We start from the raw sequence: 22,011 nt of genomic DNA on the forward strand, positions 1-22,011 counted from the left end.
GATGCCAGTCTCTCAAATGGAAGCAAAGATTGCTTGCAATGCCAGGAGGACAGCCTTACCACCAGCCTGGAGAAGTTCACCCCGGATACCACAGATCCCTGTGGCCTTTCCTCCCCTCAGCTGGTTCACCACCTGTGCAATCTCAGTGAGATTGGGTGGTTCACAGCTACTGTAATTGGAGGATCAGCCTCAAGAACAGTGGACCCAGAGATATCCAACGTCCTAGGACCAGCTTTGAACAACTGCTCAAAGTAGCCAGCCCAGCGGGTCACAACTGCAGTGTCATCCGTAAGGACCGTTCCATCAGCTGCCCTGACTGCGACTCTCCGAGGAACAGATTCAGATGTGCGTAATGCTTCGATTCCTCTGTAAGCAGGACGTGTGTTGCTAGACCACAGGTGATGTGTCACTTGCTCACAGATTCCTCTAATAAACGCCTCTTTATTTGCCCTTAGAGCCCTTGCAGCCGTCCTCCTCAGTTCCCTGTACAGACCAGAGTTGCCATTGAGCCGTACACTGCGACTCCTCTTGATTATATCCAGGGTGCCCTGTGAGATGAAACACCTCCTTCTGGGAACACCGGTAACACCAACACAACCCCTAGCAACCTTCAGGGTCTTGGAGAAGGTCTCCCACATCACATTAGGATCAGCAGTCGCACCCAAATCTGCAAGTTCCTCACACAAACTGTGTGCAAACTCGTCTTAACTTAGAAGTCTGGCCAAGTCCAGGCTCATTTTCCAAGTAGGTGGTAACCTACTGGACCTAAGCTGGATCCTAAGAGTAGCAACAACAAGTCTGTGGTCATAATTCACAAACTGGGCACTTCTGTAGACCCTGCAGTTTTGCAAGAGCCTCCAGCGTCTGCCCACGAGGATGTGATTGATCTCTTTCTCTGAACCACCAGTATTGGAGTACCAAGTCCAACGATACGGCTCAGGGTGCTGGAACCAGGATCCAGAAATTCGCGGCCCCTGACCTTTTGCAAAGTCAAGGAACATGGAGCCACTTTCACCACAGTCACCAGACCCATGGAGACCGAGACAATCTTCATAGCCAGCCCTGTCAGTGCCAGTGGCTGCGCTGAAGTCACCCATGACCAGAGGAGTGTCACCTCATAGGCACCCATCAACCAGAGTGAAGCTGCGAATAAAATGTCTCCCTCACTGAGACATCACTCACCGCGGTCGGAGCATACACTGAGACAAAAGACAAGGTACCCAGGGAGTGCCGTATTCTGAGTCTCATAATATACTCGTTGAAAGGAGTGACATCGGACACCATCGGAAGAAGCCAATCTGCTACAGCAACAGCTACTCCCCGAGTATGACAGCCATCAGAGCAACCAGACCAATAAAAGGTGCATCCACCTACAGAGATGTGGCCAATCCCCGGTCTATGCACTTCTGAGAGTGCCGCCACTGAAATGTGGAGTTTACTCAGCTCCTCTGACAGAGAGGAAGATGATCATCTTTCTGGAGAGACAAGATGTTCCATGCGCCTACCCGTATGGGTTACCTCAAATTGGGACCTGAGTGCTGCCGGGAAGCGGGCGACACCTCAGCACCACACCAATCCCGATCCCCAACAGACCTGACCCCGTTGGCTCTCCAACGGTTTCAACTGTTCCGGGGATGGGGCTCCCGAAGGCTTTCCCCGATTCTTTTCATGATGCGAGCAGCAGCAGAGCTACTCCTGCGGAGAGCAAAATGGAGTCCTTTCTGTGGCCTCGAAGTTGTGTGAAGTTTTTTTTACAGTGGCTGGAGTGCCAATCCTGCCACCAACCCCCATGATTTCCCTGCAAGTTGGAGGACCGCTTGAAGGGCTGGATACGGTTTAACGTCATACCCAGGGCAAAGAGGGTGAGAACGACAATTTTCTTTTACAATTGACACTATTTAAACTTTAAACATTTAAAATGTAGCACACACATTTATATGATGCCACTATGCTTAATTATTTCTTTTGCTTGAAGTAAATTATTACATTTCTTATGAACTAGACAGGCTAACTCTAATTTAGACTAATTATTATTATTTTTATCATTATAACAATTCTATTCCCAAAAGGAGTGAAACCTGCAGAGGAAATTCCATATCCTGTGTAAATTCTTCCATCATACTACACGTTGTTTCCATTCACTGAAGCATTACACGTACTATTTATAGACTTTAACTTCATATTTACAAGAAACAATATTCGGGGTTAAGACAATGATGAGTTACAGACACAGACATATTTTATTTTCAGAATTACTTTCACCTTGGACCCGCTATTTTCCAAATTTGAGTCCACAAAGCTATTTTCTCCTATCAGTCGTTTGATTCGCCATTACGTTGCTTTTAATTGGTGAGTTTGCTCTGTCAGTCAAACAAACCCTTCCTCTTTTGAATATCACGGGATTCGTGGATTTCCTGTTTTGCCTGCCAGCTTCACTCACTCTATTGGAGCTTCCCTCGTGTTCCTGTCTCTCAAACCTCGTAGGCCATTGGATAAAGCGATGCCTGTCAAATCCTCGTATACGGCGATTAGCGTTCACCTTGTAACGCCCTCCTCCCCTTAATCCCAGTGTTTGCTCCGGTTAAAACCAAGTTGCCCGAACCCGAGTACCTCTCTTGGCTGGCAGATTACCGACAGCTACATTTTTGTTTTGCTGAGTTGTCGATTCTTCAAAGCGACATGGACGATTTCGATTTGTTAAATTCTCCCCAGGCTACGGCTGGAAACGGCATCGTTACAGACGAAGATCCCGCAGCTGCTTTTCTTGCTCAGCAGGAAAGCGAGATTGCGGGCATTGAGAATGACGAGGGCTTCAGCATCCTGGACAGCGGCGAGATGCCCTCCTCCCTGGTGAACAATTTTACGGGAGATCAGGAAATCATAAACGGTGAGTTAACAACCTCAGCGCAAGGTTTTCGGCACTGTGAAGTATTTTCATTGTTAGTGTTTTATTTGTAGACGATTACCGCATAGTTGGCTTTGCTTGTAGTGAGAGATGCTCCGGCTGATCCGCTGCATCGGCCTTCTTGCTGTCCCGGGAGAGGATAAGTGACATTTTCGTGTGTGCTTGTCGCTGATACTTTTGTCGAAACTAGAGTGATCGCGGTTGCTTCAAGTTTGACGTTAATTATCCATCGAATCGGCTCGCAAGTTACACTGACCACAGTACAGTTCGTGCACAAGAGCTGACCCGCCATTAAGCGTTCACCAACAATATTGCATTTCTTTTTTATCGAATAATTTGGTACTCCGTGCATTTATCTGCACGTTTTAATTCAACGGCGTCCAAGAAGTGGTTAATAAAATACTGTTATGTGTCATTCATGCATTTTAGGTGAAATGTTCTCACCCTGAGCCTTATGACCTTTTAATTTGATCGTAAACGGTGTCATTTTAACGCCTCTGCCATTAACTGCAGTAAGTGAAGACTTTAAACATTAGAAAGCCTTACCAGTGATTAAATAATAAAAACCACGATATACTCACACACGACATCTTGGCTGCTCTTTTAATAAAGCGAAATGTTAAAACCCCGAATGGCGCGGGTGAATGTTTGGAAAAAATTGTAATAGACACTCATTCCTAGATATTCAAATGCTTAATTTTTTTTGTTTACATAAAAAGTAAATAGTAAAATGGTGTCCCATTTCAAGAATACTCCGAAGTAAATCTGTTTTCTGAAATCACATGTTCCATTTTAGGATTACTGTGGGATTGAATTGGTAACAAAATACATGAGCGATGCATGGCTAGGACCGCAGTCTATTGCAATACACTCTTAATGCTTACACACACATTAATAACAATAATTTATTTTTATGTAGCCCAAAATGACACAATAAAATGCCTTGATGGGCATTAATAGGCTCTGTTTAATGGACAGCCACCTCAGCTTTGACTCTGTAAGAAGACAAGAAAAAATTTCCAGAAATCTATGCAGGAACACCTAGGACAACTGAAAGAGAGATGCCCTTTGAGGTAGTTTGGTCATGCAATCAGTGTCAAAAAATTGGGTAACTACAACACACAAAACAGAACACCTCCTCATCTCAGAGCTAGATGGATATTATAGTCATTGGTCTCATATTAAAAAGAGTACATCAAAAACAGAGTCTATCATTTAGATGTTATTTTAGTTGTAGTTCTGGTATGGGATTGACTAGGATGGTTCTGCACATCTTTCAATAGAAGACTTTTGCTGGTTTCGGTAATCGCAGTGGTCTTTAACACACACTCTCAGAATGACAAGTTGCCATATTCTAAAAGACCTCAGCATGTGGATTCCTAGATAGTTTGAGAGAATAAAAACACTGTGTGTTGGCAACATTGAAGACGACTATTCTTTATGTGATATTATTTTTGAGTGCAGTAGCCAACTGTGATATCCCTGACTAGGACAGCCTAACTAACAACAACAACATTTATTTATATAGCACATTTTCATACAAAAAGTAGCTCAAAGTGCTTTACATAATGAAGAAAAGAAAAATAAAAGACAAAATAAGAAATTAAAATAAGACAACATTAGTTAACATAGAAAAGGAGTAAGGTCTGATGGCCAGTGTGGACAGAAAAAACAAAACAAAAACTCCAGGAAGCTGGAGAAAAAAATAAAATCTGTAGGGGTTCCAGGCCACGAGACCGCCCAGTCCCCTCTGGGCATTCTACCTAACATAAATGAAATAGTCCTCTTTGTAGTTAGGGTTCTCACAGAGTCACTTGATGCCGATGGTCATACAGACTTCTGGCTTTTAATCCACCCATCATTGTTGGAACATCATGGTGCTTTGAGTAGATGGTGGTCTAAAGAATCCACCCTGCGTGGAGTTTGCATGTTCTCCCCGTGTCTGCGTGGGTTTCCTCCGGGCGCTCCGGTTTCCTCCCACAGTCCAAAGACATGCAGGTTAGGTGGATTGGTGATTCTAAATTGGCCCTAGTGTGTGCTTGGTGTGTGGGTGTGTTTGTGTGTGTCCTGCGGTGGGTTGGCACCCTGCCCAGGATTGGTTCCCTGCCTTGTGCCCTGTGTTGGCTGGGATTGGCTCCAGCAGACCCCCGTGACCCTGTGTTCGGATTCAGCGGGTTGGAAAATGGATGGATGGATGGTCTAAAGAAGAGAAAAAAGATGTCAGCCTTAGCCAGAGGCCTTTCTGAGACATCAACACATCTCTACCAGTGCAAAGCATGCAGGAACAGAAAGGAAACAGCAACAATCTCAAAATTGTCCAAATTTTTCTATGTCACAGTTCCAAAAAACTTTTTGCATTTTGATATATTTGACGGGGTAGACAAACATATATCTGTTCAATTGTCTCAAAGAAAGTGACATGCAATGATTAAGTATATATGCCAGACCAGTATTTGTCAGACTTTTTGGTGTCATGATCCTTTATTTATTTATTTGTTTTCATAGTAGTGTCTTTGTGACCCACCAAGGTGAGGGAGTGTTCCTCTTGGTGGACTGAGCTTGATTGTCAGAGCGGAGAGGGTTCCCTTTTGGTAAATCAGGCATGATTGTTAAAACCTGCTCGATTTCCCCTTGGAATCACCCATAGTTAAAGTGTTTTGGGAATTGAGGGCAATCATCAGAGTCCCAACCCAGTATGTGACTAACATGCAACCCTCTGCAACCCACTACCATTATAAGCAATAGCAACTTGCAATCCAGTGGCGGTAGCTTGTGAGCCAGTGGTTGAAAAACACTGTGTTAGATTACATAAATTAGTTTTTAAGCAAAACTTAAATTAATATGCAGTTTAGAGTTGACCATCACCCCAAAAGTATCCATACATATAAAATTCTAAGGTTGTGTCGAAGCCAGTTACATGATAGGAAGAAGAACAAGGACAGCCATGGCACTGGCTATGCACAACCTGCTACTCTCAAAATGTTGCGGCCAGCAATTCCTACAAAGTTATGGCCGTTTGTGTCTTTCTAATGGCACACTGCATGGGTGGACTGATTGAGAAGGTGACATGGCAGTGACAAAAAAGAAGAGTAGCAACATTTCCTGAGCATGAGGCAAATTGCAAAACGCTATTATGTGAGAGGAATAATAATAATAATTCATTACATTTATATAATGCAACCTACTGGTGCCTGTGAACTACTGGAGCTGTAACCTTGATCTTAAGAGGGTCTTAGGTAGAAAGGAAAAGAACAGCAGTGATATCTACTCATGAGAGACTAATTTCTGAAGATGAACAGTAGTTCTAGGGTGTTGTACCGTGTTAGCAATTATGGATGTAGTTAGAAGTCAAGCAAAATGACACTTTTTATTGGCTAACTAAAAAGATTACAATATGCAAGCTTTCGAGGCAACTCAGGCCCCTAAATCTTTCCTGAAGAAGTTGTCTTGAAAGCTTTCATATTGTAGAAGAACAGGAGTGCCATCTCCTGAGTGTCAGGTACAGGAATGCACGCATGTCAAAGACAGACTGTGGTCTTATCCTCACAACAAACTGATTGGTCTTCTCATAAAATACAGTGTACATACACACTATGATGGTGAAATATAGAACTCCAGCATTGACAATCTCATTAGCTTCACAAGAAAACAACTTCCACCCATATGCAAACGTTGCTTTAACGTCCTTATATCATATTATGTTTGCTTAATGCAGGTTACATTGGCAATGTGCTCACTGTGGGATGGTACTTTTTCATACTGCAAACAAAATAATGGGTGTCCAAAGTGGAAAGGTTGTTTTGAACCACCATTATTTGTGCACCGGATGTCCGCATGTTTGCTAGTAACTTTGAAATGTGTGAAGACAGTGACTGCATTGGGAATCGGAGATGTAAGGTAGCAGTGCTCAGCGGTGCACCAGCATGCTTCCTAACGTAAAAAAAATTAATTCCACTATTTTCATTTTTCATCTCCTAGAGGTTAATTTTCCTAAAGTGAACTTAATGAAAACATCTCATGCATGTGAGGTAGTAAATTGGATCCTATTCAAATTGTACTGCATTAGAAAAGTTGAATTTACACTAGAACCTGATCTGCATGCACAACATTGTGACTCAACAAGCCTTAATTATTTATTCGTTAATTTATTCAGTGTGCACCGATAATAAATCATTTATATTTTCTTCGACTATATGGCCACCATTCCACTGTGCTTGAAACTTTCTAGGTGTTTTTTCTCTGCGTGTTTTTCCTTTTTTTTTTTCTTTTGTTTTTAAATGCTTTTCTGCAGTTGGAGACAAAGGTCAGCGCAGTTTCCTGAGGGCCTTTGAGCTGAGTAAGCAAGGCTATCTTATAGCTTTTGGTAATGGTGGCTGATGTGAAGCTGTCTTGATAGATGCAGCTATTTTTAATGCAAATATTAATCTGCACAATTCAATATGACATGCATTTTGCCTACAGCCAAACATGTCACTTTATAATGGGTCTAAAAGGAAGGGACTAATATGTCAGTAGTTGGAAAAATGTGGTTGTTTGAAGGCAGAATCTTCATGCAGAAGGAGACTGTTACTTTCATTGATGATGTCTTAAGTAAACTATAAGTAGTTTACACTTCTTTGCTGAAACGTGTAATTGATTTTGTCATACATAGTATTATGCCAGAATGCATCATATTAGTCATAATACTGCTCAACAGAAATAGTAAGTAGGATGATGCATTGTATATGTTTGGACAGTCAGGGCGCATACACTTATTGAGCAAATTATTAAGAACACCTGTACACTTGCTTGTCCATGCAGTTATCTAATCAGCCAATCATGTGACAGCAGCACAATGCATAAACATATGCTGATATAAGTCAGGAGCTTCCGTTAGTGTTTACATTAAACAGCAGAATGGGGGAAAAATGAGACCTCAGTGATTTCGACTATGGAATGAGTGTTGATACGAGGCGGGCTGGTTTGAGTATTTCTGTAATGGCTGATTTCCTGGGATTTTCATTCACAGCAGTCTCGAGTGTTTACTCACAGTGATGCAACAAACAAAACCATCCAACCAGCAGCAATTTTGTGGCTGGAAACCTTATTGATGAGATAGGTCAGTGCAGAATGGCCAGATTGGTTTGAGCTGACAGAAAGGCTGCAGTAACTCAAATAACATCTCTCTTCAACTGTGGGGAGCAGAAAAGCACATCAGAATGCAAAACACATTAAGCCTTGAAATGGAGGGGCTACAACAGCAGAAGACCCCATCAGGCTCCTTTCCTGTTAGCCAGGAAAAGAAACCGGAGGCTGCAGTTGGCATAGGCGTACCAAAACTGGAGAGCTGAGGACTGGAAAAACATGGTCTAGGAGTGTGCGATATGTATCGTCTACGATAATACCTTAATTGTTGTTTTAATGATGTGCAAGCTGAAATTATTGAGTGTGTCTCTCACTTTGCAAATTGCAATCAAAAACACGCCTCGAGTGTCCATGCATTCACTGTGTCATGTAAATTAACAGGATAGACTATTGCGCATGTGCAAAGCGAGTGGCACGTTTTACTTCACAAGCTGTCTTGGTTGAGGGGGTCATCTATTCCAAAGCACTTTTTTTCTTTCATTATTTAAAACACTCGCACACATTTTCACCATCCCACCCCGACTCGTGTATAAAGTACTAGCCGTCCCCCGCGGCTCCTCCCACGTAGAAGTGAAACAAAACAGCATGGAGGGCCCTGCCTGGCTCCCCACTCCTGATGCCGTGCTTCCCCCTCCCAGATTAGTGCGAATATATCATTCCTGCAAGTGAAGTATGATTGTTAGCAAGATGAGAGAAGTCGCAAAATCAACCAGAATGTTCAAGCAAATTCTAGAAAAAAGGCTGATCTAAATCCGTTAAGTAGTTCTCTTGTTCGCTAGTTAAGCGGTTGTAAGATACGCTCCGAGGCTGGTGAGTGAGGAGGGCCCTGCCCCCTCCCCTTGGGCCGCTGCGTCTCTCTTGTATTTGCGCAAATAAATCGATACCACTTCTGAACTATGATACATAGCGTAATGAGAGAAGTCGCAAAATCAACCGGAATGTTCAAGCAAATTATAGAAAAAAACCCGATCTAAATCTGTTAAGTAGTTCTCTCTAGAAAAACAGACAGACAGATGTTGGATTTTATATATATATATATATATATATATATATATATATATATATATATATATATATATATAGATGTACAATAATGACAACAATTTAAAAGCAATGATGAAGTAGAATGGAGACACTGTGCCTTCCCATAAATCCCGAACCGTTGTATTCAAACTGATGTGAATCGACCATAGTTGGGTGAAAAAAAAAAAAAAAAAAAAGAAAGTCTTTTGGCAAATATTAAAAAAAAAAAAACACAGGAATTCTGAGAAGGTGACTCTCTGCACACTGCCATTGAAAAAGAGATTAAGAGCTACTTGATGCTACCTGAGGTGCACAGTGATGTAAATCTACTTGAGTGGTGGAAAACAGAAGATGTACATTTCCCCAAACTGGAGAAACTTGCAAAAAAGTAGCTGTGCATTCATTCCTGTGTCAAGCAGTCCTTCTGAGTGGGCTTTCTGCACCAGTGGAAATGTTGTAACAGGTAGCCGTGCTGCTCTGAAGCCTGATGCTGTGGACAGACTGGTGTTCTGGTGTATCTTTGTGCAACATTGGACAGAACCAGAAGTTAGTAATTTCTTTAAGAATGTTATAGGTTTGGCTTTTTTTGTTTCTTTGTGCAATATATAAATGCAATGTGCCCCATCCCCCATGCAGTATTTGACCTAACTTTGGATTTTTGCACTATAGTACAGTATGTTAGATTTTTGTTGTTGCTTGCATGCTGCACAATTCACCTTACAGTAGATCAGTTTATGTTTATCCAGTCTTTAATGTTTATGTCCTGTAGTTCAATTATGATTTGTATTTTATTCCCCTTGGATTCAAGGATTCAATCTTTTTTACATTAATGTTAAATATCTGTATAAAATGTTCTCATTATAATAGTTTTGTTGGTGTTTTGTGTAAATCCTGGTAGGGGAAAGATGGGGGCAGCACATGTTAATGGGAAATAATAATATTTTGTAGATTAAAGGAATACTGCACTCAAATTTTTAACGTTACTTACCCCATGTAGTTTGTAGTCATGGCAGAGATACATTTTTAATCGCATGTTTTTTCGCATTTTCTCCTGAAAATTCTTCATACTTTCCCTGTATCTGTTTATGTTTTTCTTGCGCATCATCAAAGACATGAATATTAGGTTAGCTGTCCATTACAAAAGCACCCAGTATGAGTGTAAATATTCACAAGTCAGTTTGTGATGGACTGTTACACCCTCTGAGGCTTTCACCTGCCTTCTACACAGTGCTGGAAGGATAGGCTCCCGCTTCCAGCCACCCGAAATTGGTATAAGCTGGTTTGGAAACATTATGCTATGTTATTAATTTATTAATTCATTAGCTTTCCAACTCAGTTTCTAGGCTGTTATTGTACAGATTTCCGTCTAGTGACGAAGTGACAAGAATTATTTCTCAACAGTTTGTGACCTCCTTTTGGTATGGTGTTTCATTAACACATGAAACGTCTTGAAGAAACTTTAAAATGGAATTGTGTGCCTTAAAAGTAGCTCTTATCTCTAAGTGAACCTTGTCCCTGTACTCAGCTAGGCGTATCCTGTTGTAGGCCCTTTGTATCACAAAGGGAAAATGTGTCAGCAGAAACAGAACAGTATAAAGTGTGTGTGGTTAGTGCAGGATTTCTGCACCAAAATAACTTGTATACTGGTGTGACAAGTTGCCAAAGAAATGCTTTAATTCTCTGTATTTATAAGTGTAAATGTTTCTCACAATCTTTCAGTTTTGTTTTGCTTTCTTGAAAACAATTCATTTTAATGTCTCAGGGCCACATTTTTGTGCACGGTTTTTGAAGAATTTGAGCTTATCCTGGTATCTATAATTTCAAGGCAAGAACCAGCTCTAAGTGGGGTGTTGATCTGTAATACACACACACACACACACACACGCACACACACACATACAAGGTTAATAAAGAGACATATTTTACACTTTGGTGTATATTACATACTATTATATCTTTAGTCCCTAACCCTCTTTAAGAAGGGGGATCGGAGGGTGTGTTCCAACTACAGAGGGATCACACTCCTCAGCCTCCCTGGAAAAGTCTATTCAGGGGTCCTGGAGAGGAGGGTCCATCGGATAGTCGAGCCTCGGATTCAGGAGGAACAGTGTGGTTTTCGTCCTGGTCGCGGAACAATGGACCAGCTCTATACCCTTAGCAGGGTCCTGGAGGGTGCATGGGAGTTTGCCCAACCAGTCTACATGTGTTTTGTGGACTTGGAAAAGGCATTCGACCATGTCCCTCGGGGAATCCTGTGGGGGGTACTCCGAGAGTATGGAGGACCGGCCCCCTTGATAAGGGCTGTTCGGTCCCTGTACGATCGTTGCCAGAGCCTGGTCCGCATTGCCGGCAGTAAGTTGAACCCGTTTCCAGTGAGAGTTGGACTCCGCCAGGGCTGCCCTTTGTCACCGATTCTGTTCATAACTTTTATGGACAGAATTTCTAGGCGCAGCCAGGGTGTTGAGGGGGTCCGGTTTGGTGGGCTCAGGATTGGGTCACTGCTTTTTGCAGATGATGTTGTCCTGTTTGCTTCATCAGGCCGTGATCTTCAGCTCTCTCTGGATCGGTTCGCAGCCGAGTGTGAAGCGGCTGGGATGAGAATCAGCACCTCCAAATCCGAGACCATGGTCCTCAGCCGGAAAAGGGTGGAGTGCCCTTTCAGGGTTGGTGGCGAGATCCTGCCCCAAGTGGAGGAGTTCAAGTATCTCGGGGTCTTGTTCATGAGTGAGGGAAGAATGGAGCGTGAGATTGACAGGCGGATCGGTGCGGCATCCGCAGTAATGCGGGCGTTGCATCGGTCTGTCGTGGTGAAAAAGGAGCTGAGCCGCAAGGCGAAGCTCTCAATTTACCAGTCGATCTAAGTTCCTACCCTCACCTATGGTCATGAGCTATGGGTAGTGACCGAAAGAACGAGATCGCGAATACAAGCTGCTGAAATGAGTTTCCTCCGCAGGGTGTCTGGACTTTCCCTTAAAGATAGGGTGAGAAGCTCAGTCATCCGGGAGGGGCTCAGAGTAGAGCCGCTGCTCCTCCACATCGAGAGGAGTCAGATGAGGTGGCTCGGGCATCTGATCAGGATGCCTCCTGGACGCCTCCCTGGTGAGGTGTTCCGGGCACGTCTAACCGGGAAGAGGCCCCGGGGAAGACCCAGGACACGTTGGAGGGACTATGTCTCTCGACTGGCCTGGGAACACCTTGGGATTCTCCCGGAAGAGCTAGAAGAAGTGGCCGGGGAGAGGGAAGTCTGGGCATCTCTGCTCAAGCTGCTGCCCCCGCGACCCGACCTCGGATAAGCGGGAGACAATGGATGGATGTATGGATGGATATCTTTAGTCCTGTAAGAAATTATTTACAGTAATCCCTCCTTCATCGTGGGGGTTGCGTTCCAGAGCCACCCGCGAAATAAGAAAATCCGTGAAGTAGAAACCATATGTTTATATGGTTATTTTTATATTGTCATGCTTGGGTCACAGATTTGCGCAGAAACACAGGAGGTTGTAGAGAGACAGGAACGTTATTCAAACACTGCAAACAAACATTTGTCTCTTTTTCAAAAGTTTAAACTGTGCTCCATGACAAGACAGAGATGACAGTTCAGTCTCACAATTAAAAGAATGCAAACATATCTTCCTCTTCAAAGGAGCAAACAAATCAATAGGGCTGTTTGGCTTTTAAGTATGCAAAGCACCGAGGCACAAAGCTGTTGAAGGTGGCAGCTCACACCCCCTCTGTCAGGAGCAGAGAGAGAGAGAGAGAGAGAGAGAGACAGATAAAAAAATCAATACGTGCCCTTCGTGCTTTTAAGTATGCGAAGCACCGTGCAGCACATCGCTTCACGCAGCAGCTGCACAGAAGGTAGCCAACGTGCAGATAATCTTTCAGCATTTTTTGACAAGCGTCCGTATTGTCTAGGTGTGCAAACAGCCCCCCTGCTCAATCCCCCTACGTCAGAATCAGAAAAAGTCAGCGCAAGAGAGAGAGAGAAAGTAAGTTGGGTAGCTTCTCAGCCATCTGCCAATAGCGTCCCTTGTATGAAATCAACTGGGCAAACCAACTGAGGAAGCATGTACCAGAAATTAAAAGACCCATTGTCCGCAGAAATCCGCGAACCAGCAAAAAATCCGCGATATAAATTTAAATATGCTTACATATAAAATCCGCGATAGAGTGAAGCCGCGTAAGGTGAAGCGCGATATAGCGAGGGATCACTGTATTCATTTTTGGCTTGCATAATCCAGTTGCAGAGTCAAAGAAACCAATGCCTTCTCCAAACAAGGCACCAGTATTCCACAGGGCACACTCACACTCTATAGAGTTAGATGGATAGATAGATAGAACTTTGTTTGCCCCCAAAAGGGAAATTTGACTTTTTATTGAAGCTCATTAAATTAATAGAGAAACAAATATATACACACACAATGGTCTGAACACATACCAGAATGACAAAAATGGGAGAAAATTAAAAAGAAAGAAACATCTGACTTGGCAGTCACAACAACAACAACATTTATTTATATAGCACATTTTCATGCAAATAGTGTAGCTCAAAGTGCTCAAAGTCACAGTCTCAGTGAAGCACAGTGCAGGGTTATTGCTGTAAAGTAGCCCTCGTAGTGTTTCTGCACACACTTCTGCTCTAAAATGTATTGGCTGAAAGTCCTCAGTGTTTGCATGTCAAAGAGAGGATGTGTAGCACTGTTCATAATGGCCAACAGTTTTGTTTTAATTCTTGCCTTTGCTACCTCCAAGAGGTCCAGAGTATGTCCCATAACTGAGCCTATCCTTTTAATTAGCTTATTGATTTGGTGGGCCTCTCTTGAAGTGATGTTACCAGCCCAGCACACCATAATGTAGAAAATCACACTGGCCATCACAGAGTTACTGTATAGAAGATGTGAAGGATGTCACTACACACATTAAAGGAACACAGTGTCCTAAGGAAAAAGAGTCAGTTCTTCCCTTTTTTATATAAATCCTCTGTGTTATGAGACCAGTTTATTGATGCGGACCCCCAACTGTTACAGCAGGGCACCACCTCTTCATCCACTTCCTGAGTAGTGACCTGACATAGAGGTTCTTTGGTGTGGTGACAGTAAGTAATCAATTCTTTGGTTTTGCTGATGTTATGTTGCAGACAATTCTTTCTGCATCAAGAAACAAAGTTCTCCACCTGTCTCCTCTGCTCTGTTTCATCCCCCGTTACCATTACACCCCATAAGTGCAGAATTATCTGAGAATTTCTGCAAGCGACACAACTTGTTCTTATGTTTATAGTCTGAGGTGTACAGAGTGAAGAGAAAAAGGAGACAAGACTGCTTCTTGTGGTACTCCAGTGTTGCTCACATCCATATCACAAACACAGTTGTTGAGTCTCACAAACTACATTCTGTCTGACAGATGGTTCCTAATTACAGATGATATTGGGAAAATAGAGTATCTGGGGCTGAAACCCCATGCTGACAAAATGAGAACACACAGGTAGTTCCCAGGCAGGGATTTGATCTCTGGAGTCAGCTAGGCTTAGGTTATGTGTTAAATCCTCAGGTTGATCAGTTGTCCCCTTAAATATTACCAAATGACTATGTTATTGCAAACTGTTTGGAGGTGTCTCCTTTTTAACTGAGTAATCTGCACTGATTTTCTGAATTTCCAGTAATTTTCAGTTTGGCCACAGGGTGTTCTTATTTTTAATAGTTGTGTGCTGTAGCCAGGCATGAAAATACCTCATTTAATACAGAAAAGCACAGACTGGCGAATGGCTGGCCTGGAAGAAATCAGCCTTGTCTATTTGACAACACTTTGGCTTCAGAGTAAATAAGCATGGTGAGCCAAAAGATTTATTTGTTGACTAAGCAGGAAGGTTACTGTTGCAAAAGATTTGCCAATGACAAACTGACACAGTCCGTTGCGCATTCACCATCCAGTGTACTACGCAAGTTTAGCCAGTGCTGCTAGCACAAGCACAATAGGCTCATCTCACCATCCGTTAATTATTGATGCTTCTGGCTGCAACACGCTTTTTTGACCGGTATATACTTTAAAAGTTACATGTTGTTTCTTCTCAACCACTTGAGGGGCTGCAGTGTTTCACAAATATAGAAAAACACGAGTGGATGCATACAGAGACTGGACAGCCAAAAGTGGTCATTCAACAGTTAAAGCAGGATTTAATGTCGTCAGTCTTGACTCGGTTTATGCATCCAGAGTGACTGCAGCACACTTGTGTCTTTGGCTGGAGCTGTCACTACTGCAGCATTACAGTACATCTTCTGCTTCTCTTGCGTTCTCTTAATAATACACCACAAATGTCCTTTTCTACTGCGTGCCTTCACTATCAGAAATGTAAGGTATACAAAATGGCACGCACCTACCCCTTTGAGCCCACTAACAGACGAAGTTGTCAGATTGCTAATTTGGATTTTTCTAGGGAATCATATTTTATTCTTTTTGCTTGAAAGTTTCTAGTGTAAATGCAATGTGTATTTCAATGCATTAACAGCCATCTGTATACAATCAGGATTATAATGCATAGTGTAAGTGTGTTTACAGTGTGTTTAATCATGTGGTTTAAATTATCTACAAAGGAACATCCATCGGTGATGTGAGTAAGTCAGTCGTCGATTGCTAGTCATATTGGCTGTTGGTACAAGTTCAGGGTCAGCAACACTAACTATTGTGAAGAGGTGACAAAAGTTCATCCTGAAGGTCTGATTTTAAATGCATGGACCTGGAAATGAAGGCACCATGAAAGGGGAATGGAGAGATTCACTGAGGAAATGAAAAAAGTTTAAAACCAAAAAGACAGTACTAAATATACCAAATACCAATATCCTAACCAAAATCAAAGTCCTGCAACATACCCCTGACATAGATTTATTTTAACTAAGTAAATGCATGCAAGAACTTTCCACAAAGTTTTCTAGAAACGTAGACAGTGAAAGTAGTGGGCTACCATTTTATACAGGTGGGGAGAGATGGTGTACAATTGCCACATGACCTGCAATGGGCATAACGACCCGTAAATGCCATGGTCATGCAAGAACACAGAAAATAGCAGTGCCCGTAACAATAAACAAAAATACAAAATGGCACTGTGAAAGAATAAAAATATTATGATAATAATGTCATCATTTTCCTGGAGAGGGTCACAATGGCAGGACTCAGGGAAGACTACTGAGTCCCCAGCTACAGATTCCTGGTCTTCCACTGGAATTCTCAGGCATTCCTAAGTCAGCTGTGGCACTCACTGGCCACTTTATTAGGTACACTTGGCTAGTACTGAGTTGGACCCCCTTTTGCCTTCAGAACTATTCATGGCATAGATGCAACAAGGTGCTGGAAACATTCCTCAGGGATTTTGGTCCATATTGACATGATAGCATCATGCAGTAGCTGATTGTCAGCTGTACATCCATGATATGAATCTCCCGTGCCACTGCACTCAAAAGTGGTCTATCGGATCTGAGATCTGGAGACCATCTGAGTACAGCAAACTCATTGTCATGTTCCAGAAACCAGTTTCAGATTATCTTTGTGACATGGCACGTTATCCTGCTGAAAGTAGCCATCAGAAGATGAGTACACTGCGGTCATAAAGGGATGGACATGGTGAGCAATAATACTCAGGTAGGTTGTGGCATTTAAATAATGTTCAGTTGATACTATAGGGGACAAAGTGTGCCAAGAAGATATTCCCCACACCATTTCACCACCACCAGCAGCATGAACCGTAGATACAAGGCAGGATGGATTCATGCTATGTTGACGCAAGATTCTGACCCTTCCATCCGAATGTTGCAGCAGAAATCGAGACTCATCAGACCAGGCAATGTTTTTCCAGTCTTCTATTGTCCAATTTTGGTTAGCCCGTGTGAATTGTAGCCTCAGTTTGCTTGTTCTTAGCTGACAGGAGTGGCACCCAGTGTGGTTTCCTGCTGCTGTAACTCATCAGCTTCAACGTTTGATATGATATGCATTCAGAGATGCTCTTCTGCATACCTCGGCTGTAATGAGTTGCTGTTGCCTTTCTATAAACTCTAACCAGTTTGGTCATTCTCCTCTGACCTCTGGCATCAACAAAGTTTTCTCGCCTAGACTTCATTCTGTATAAACCCTAGAGATAGTTGTGTGTGAAAGTCCCAGTAGATCAGCAGTTTCAGAAATACTCACTATCCCATGTGGCACCAACAACCAGGCCACATTGAGAGACACTTAAATCACCTTTCTTCCTCATTCTGATGCTCGGTTTGAAGTTCAGCAGGTCATCTTGACAATGTCTATATACCTTAATGCATTCAGTTGCTGTCATGTGATTGCCTGATTAGATATTTGCATCAACAAGCAGTTGAACAGGTGTACATGATAAAGTGGCCAGAGAGGGTATAATCCCTCCAGTGTATTCTGGGACTGCAGCAGGGTCTCCACCCAGTGGGTGAGCCTGGAGCAGCTGTAGGGAAAGCTGTCTGGTGGTATCTTTAAAATACAGTAAGCCTAAACTACCTCTTGATCTGAAGGAGCAGTATCTCTATTCCGAGGCTCTTCCAAATAGCTCAGCTTCTCACCTTATCATGGAGTGTCAGTCCAGTATCCTTGCAAAAAACCTTATTTCTATCACTTGTACTTGCAATCATATTCTTTTGTCCATTACCCACATCTCATGACTAAGCGAGGACAGGTATGTGAATCAACCACTAAACTGAGAGTTTTGTGTTTAGACTCAACTCCTGCTTCACCACCATGGAATGGTACAGCACCCTCAGAACAGTTGGTGTTGTTGCAGTCCATTTGTTGGTCTCGTTCCTTTGTCCATCATTCATGAACAAGATCTTGTGATACTTGAACTCCTCCACTAAGGGCAGTTGTTCACATCTCATCTTGGGAGACCAATCCACTCTTTTCTGAGAGAGAAGTATTACCTCACTTTCAGCAGCATATCGCTCGAGTGTGTGCCGAGTGTCTCAATCAGATGAAGCAAAGACAACAACAACAATATTTATTTATATAGCACATTTTCATACAAAAATAGCTCAAAGTGCTTTACATAATGAAGAAAAGAAAAATAACAGACAAAATAAGAAATTAAAATAAGACAACATTAGTTAACATAGAAAAGGAGTAAGGTCCAATGGCCAGGGTGGACAGAAAAAACAAACAAAAAAAAAAAACTCCAGAAGGCTGGAGAAAAAAATAAATTCTGCAGGGGTTCCAGGCCACGAGACCTCCCAGTCCCCTCTGGGCATTCTACCTAACATAAATGAAATAGTCCTCTTTGTAGTTAGGGTTCTCACGGAATCACTTGATGCTGATGGTCATACAGACTTCTGGCTTTTAATCCATTCATCATTGTTGGAACATCATGGTACTTAGAGTAGATGCGCCACCACCAAAAGGACACCGGAAAAGGAAACAGAAGAGAGAGTAGGGGTTAGTACAGATTTTAGAGCCACCATGAGTAGTTATTATAATGAATTGGATATACAGAGTATCGGGATTTAATTTACAGTGAAGTTATGAGAAGGCCATGTTAAAGTAATGTGTTTTCAGTAGTTTTTTTAAAGTGCTCCACTGTATTAGCCTGGCGAATTCCTATTGGCAGCCTATTCCAGATTTAGGTGCAAAGACGATACCATCCTCTGCAAAAAGCAATGGTGATGTGGAGCTGTCTTATGGTTTCACCACCTGCAAGATGCAGGGTGAGGGTGGGATGCCGTACCGATTTAGACATAGGCAGAACAGACCTAGATGGAGTAGACACTGGCACTGGAGACTTGCTTTGGGAACATGGAATGATGATAATTAATCTCTAAATGCATAATGAAAGGAAAATTAGAAAATACATGCCAAACCAAAATTCTGTCATTTATAATTTCCAGAAGTCATAACAACAGATAGACTGTCTTGCTGCTGAAGTGTAGTTTCTTTATTTTGCTCAAAGTTATTATATAATCATTATCTGACTGGCCACCTAATCTGAGACAAAGCAGAATTTGTTTTTCTTAAGTGTTAGCTACTATACAAGCTGGTGTCTTAATTAAGCAACAGTGGTGTAAAACTTTAGATTTGCCATATCAAGAAACTAAGAAAGAAATAAGAACAGGAACAGCTTCTAACAGTAAAGACATTAATCCACATTATTAAAAATAAAACACACCACAGCCACTATAAAAAAAATGTTAGCATTTTAGTTATTTAAGCCTTAATACCAAATACAGTTTGTGATGGGGATGGTAAGCTAGTATTTGTAATGTTCCAAAGGTGGTTACACAATAATTACTCAGCTGCTTGTGTACATCCCCACCATTTATTTGAAGAATAGTACAGTTGGTTCATGACCTCGAAAATATTACTTCATTTCTATGATGACATATTTTTATTTTGTCCTCCACTTTTTCAGCTTAATCACAAGGGGGGAGGGGGGTGGGAAGAGAGCTCCAAAACCAGACACAGGAGCACCACATGTTGATAGGGTAAAATGAAGGATTTTTATTCCTTTCCCAGGCACCTCTTCACAATTCTCCCAATAACAAGCCATAATTATACAATAATTGAACACAAATCAAACAATTCTTCCTCCTTCTCCCCTCTGCTGGGTGTTGCCCACTACCTCCTGACTCTGACTCGTCCATGTGTTGCAGTTCATTTCTTTTTATGTCGGACCCGGGAGTGCTTTCAGTGCCATTCTATCTCCTTTAGGAAGCACTTCTGGGCCATAGACAAATAAGGGTGGTACTCCCCTGACAGCACCCCCAAGGGACCCTTACAGGGCAGCACTTCCGGACTCCATTCTCATATAAGGACCACTGCCACCTAGCACCTGGGGGATGGAACCACTCCCAAGTTCTGGCTTTGGATAGTCCATCCATTATTTTATACCCGCTGGGCCCAGATTATCTTTCTGCCCAGCTGGCCAATCCATCCATCATTTCTCTTGGACCTCCCATCCAGGTAATAACGCATGCTCCGCCCTGACCGGGATGCCTATTCTCCTCCTACATCAGTTAAATCATCCATAGTTGCAACATCTGAGCATGGCTGTGGAGTCAGTACTCAAAACCTTCAACTCCAACTCTGTCTCCTCAATTTCTGGTAACACCCACTCCAACTACTCAATTTCTGGTACAACCAACTCTGTCTTTCACTCCTGTATTTGTAATCTGACTAATGCACTATGTTGATTGAAAGCACACCACATGCAAAATACAAAACATTTCATCACTGCCTGTGTGAATCATACGGCTACTTTTTAGCACTCTAACCTGTTAAAGTCCAGGTTTAAAGGCTGTAGCAATATTGTTGTAATTTAAAAACACTTGAGTAACATTAAACATTAGGGTAAATTTAACAAAGTCAAAAAAGAAACCATTTTTTATCAAAGGCTTACGAAAAATAATTGAATCGAATCAGTATATGCAAAATGGGAAATTTTAACACATGCAAGTACCATGGTGGAAAGACAAGTATGGCTTCATGCCTAGCTGGAAGCATATAAAGCAGGGGTCCCCAACCACCGGTCCGCGACCCACTACCGGGCCGCAGCCGTCTGACAGCCGGGCCGCGAGAGAACTGCCGGCAACGGAGACTCACTCAGATTTTTCAGAACGCTTGGCGGGCGGGGCTTTGCAGCAGCGCAGAGAGAGGAGAGAGACCGAGGTGAGAGAGTATTACAACAAAGTATTGTTACGGTCCCGACAGTTTCCCCATATGACACGAGTCTACAGAAATCGCATTACTACGAAGTACATTCAGCAGATGCATTCATTACAACGAAGTGACCTTGAAATGCCTGAATGAATCATCCACAGAGCAGTTAGATCTGTGGTCGCAGCTCAGATGTGCACGTTTGTACAACGATCCCCAAACTGAAACATTGTAAAAAAAAGTTCTTTCTTCGAACTTTCCTCGTACTGTTTTTTTTTTTGCTGTTTTTGTTTTCTGTGGTTTTCAGTGATACCTTTTGCTTATTGCTTGTCAACATTTGAAAAACATCCATTGGAATTTAACTCATTATCACCCTCCTATAGAAACGGCAGACACGAAATAAACGATAACAGTGTTAATGTTTGTGATGTGCAATCTGTTGGAATGGCAAATGCAAAGCATATGTCTTTGTTATATGCAAAAAAAGAAGAAAAATCTCAGGTTGCAAACGTATGCGAACTGCTTAATAACTTAATAATAAAAGAAATGTTATGTAAATTGTGTATAAAATTGCCCCCCCCCACCCCCCCCCGACCGGTCCGTGGAAAAATTTGCATCTAATAAAGTGGTCCTTGCTGTCAAAAAGGTTGGGAACCACTGATATAAAGGATTGACCAGCGGAAGCCAGAGGCCACTAGCAGTTCCATCCCTCATACACCAGGTGACAGTGGTCTTTCCAAGGCATCCCAGTTAGGGTACTCACAGGGGAACATGGGAGTTGGAGTCCAGAAGCGCAGCACTATGGCGGTTCCTCTGTGCCGTTAGAGGGTGCTGTCTTGGTAGGGGACTTCCCTGGTTTCCACTTGAATTCCAAGACGACATTCTATGGCACTGGAGGCATTCCCAGGTGCAGCTTAAAATGAGCTTGCCACGTCACCTGGTTTCGTCAGAGTTGGCAGACGGCAGAAACAGAGAAAAAAGATTTGACTGTTTTTCTACAATGACAACACTATACAGTAAGTTTAGATGTAGCATTAAATCCTCCTGCCACAATAATAGATTTCAGGGTCATGGGGTGCAGGGGGGTCTATCCTGGCAACATCAGGAGTAAGGGTGTCACAAACACAGGTAGTTTGATACCAAGTTGATACACATATTCTGAAACTGTAACTGTAAGCACCTTATTACTGTATTTATTTATTGATTGATAGTATCGGTAGTACTGAGTGAAAGTCGGTATTGCACTTATGTGTGTTTGCAAGTACACAAATCAGTCTACATCAGGGGTTCCCTGTACCCCAAAGGTGGGGCTGAGATGGCAT

At 42.5% G+C, this 22,011-nt stretch overlaps 1 protein-coding gene across 3 annotated transcripts in view; it reads left to right on the plus strand.

Moving 5' to 3' along the window:
* The first annotated feature begins 2,449 nt into the window (after window positions 1-2,449).
* clta (clathrin, light chain A) overlaps window positions 2,450-22,011 on the plus strand; it is a 72,741-nt gene continuing 53,179 nt past the window's right edge. The window contains exon 1 of one of the 3 annotated variants that reach the window (XM_051929939.1): window positions 2,450-2,887. In XM_051929939.1, the coding sequence (XP_051785899.1) occupies window positions 2,680-2,887 (208 nt within the window). In that variant the 5' untranslated portion in view covers window positions 2,450-2,679. The remainder of the gene's footprint in view (window positions 2,888-22,011) is intronic. The other 2 variants (XM_028805795.2, XM_028805796.2) reach the window with 2 other exon arrangements.

Source organism: Erpetoichthys calabaricus, chromosome 7, assembly GCF_900747795.2.
Source record: "Erpetoichthys calabaricus chromosome 7, fErpCal1.3, whole genome shotgun sequence".
In the NCBI taxonomy this organism is placed as follows: Eukaryota; Metazoa; Chordata; class Cladistia; order Polypteriformes; family Polypteridae; genus Erpetoichthys; species Erpetoichthys calabaricus.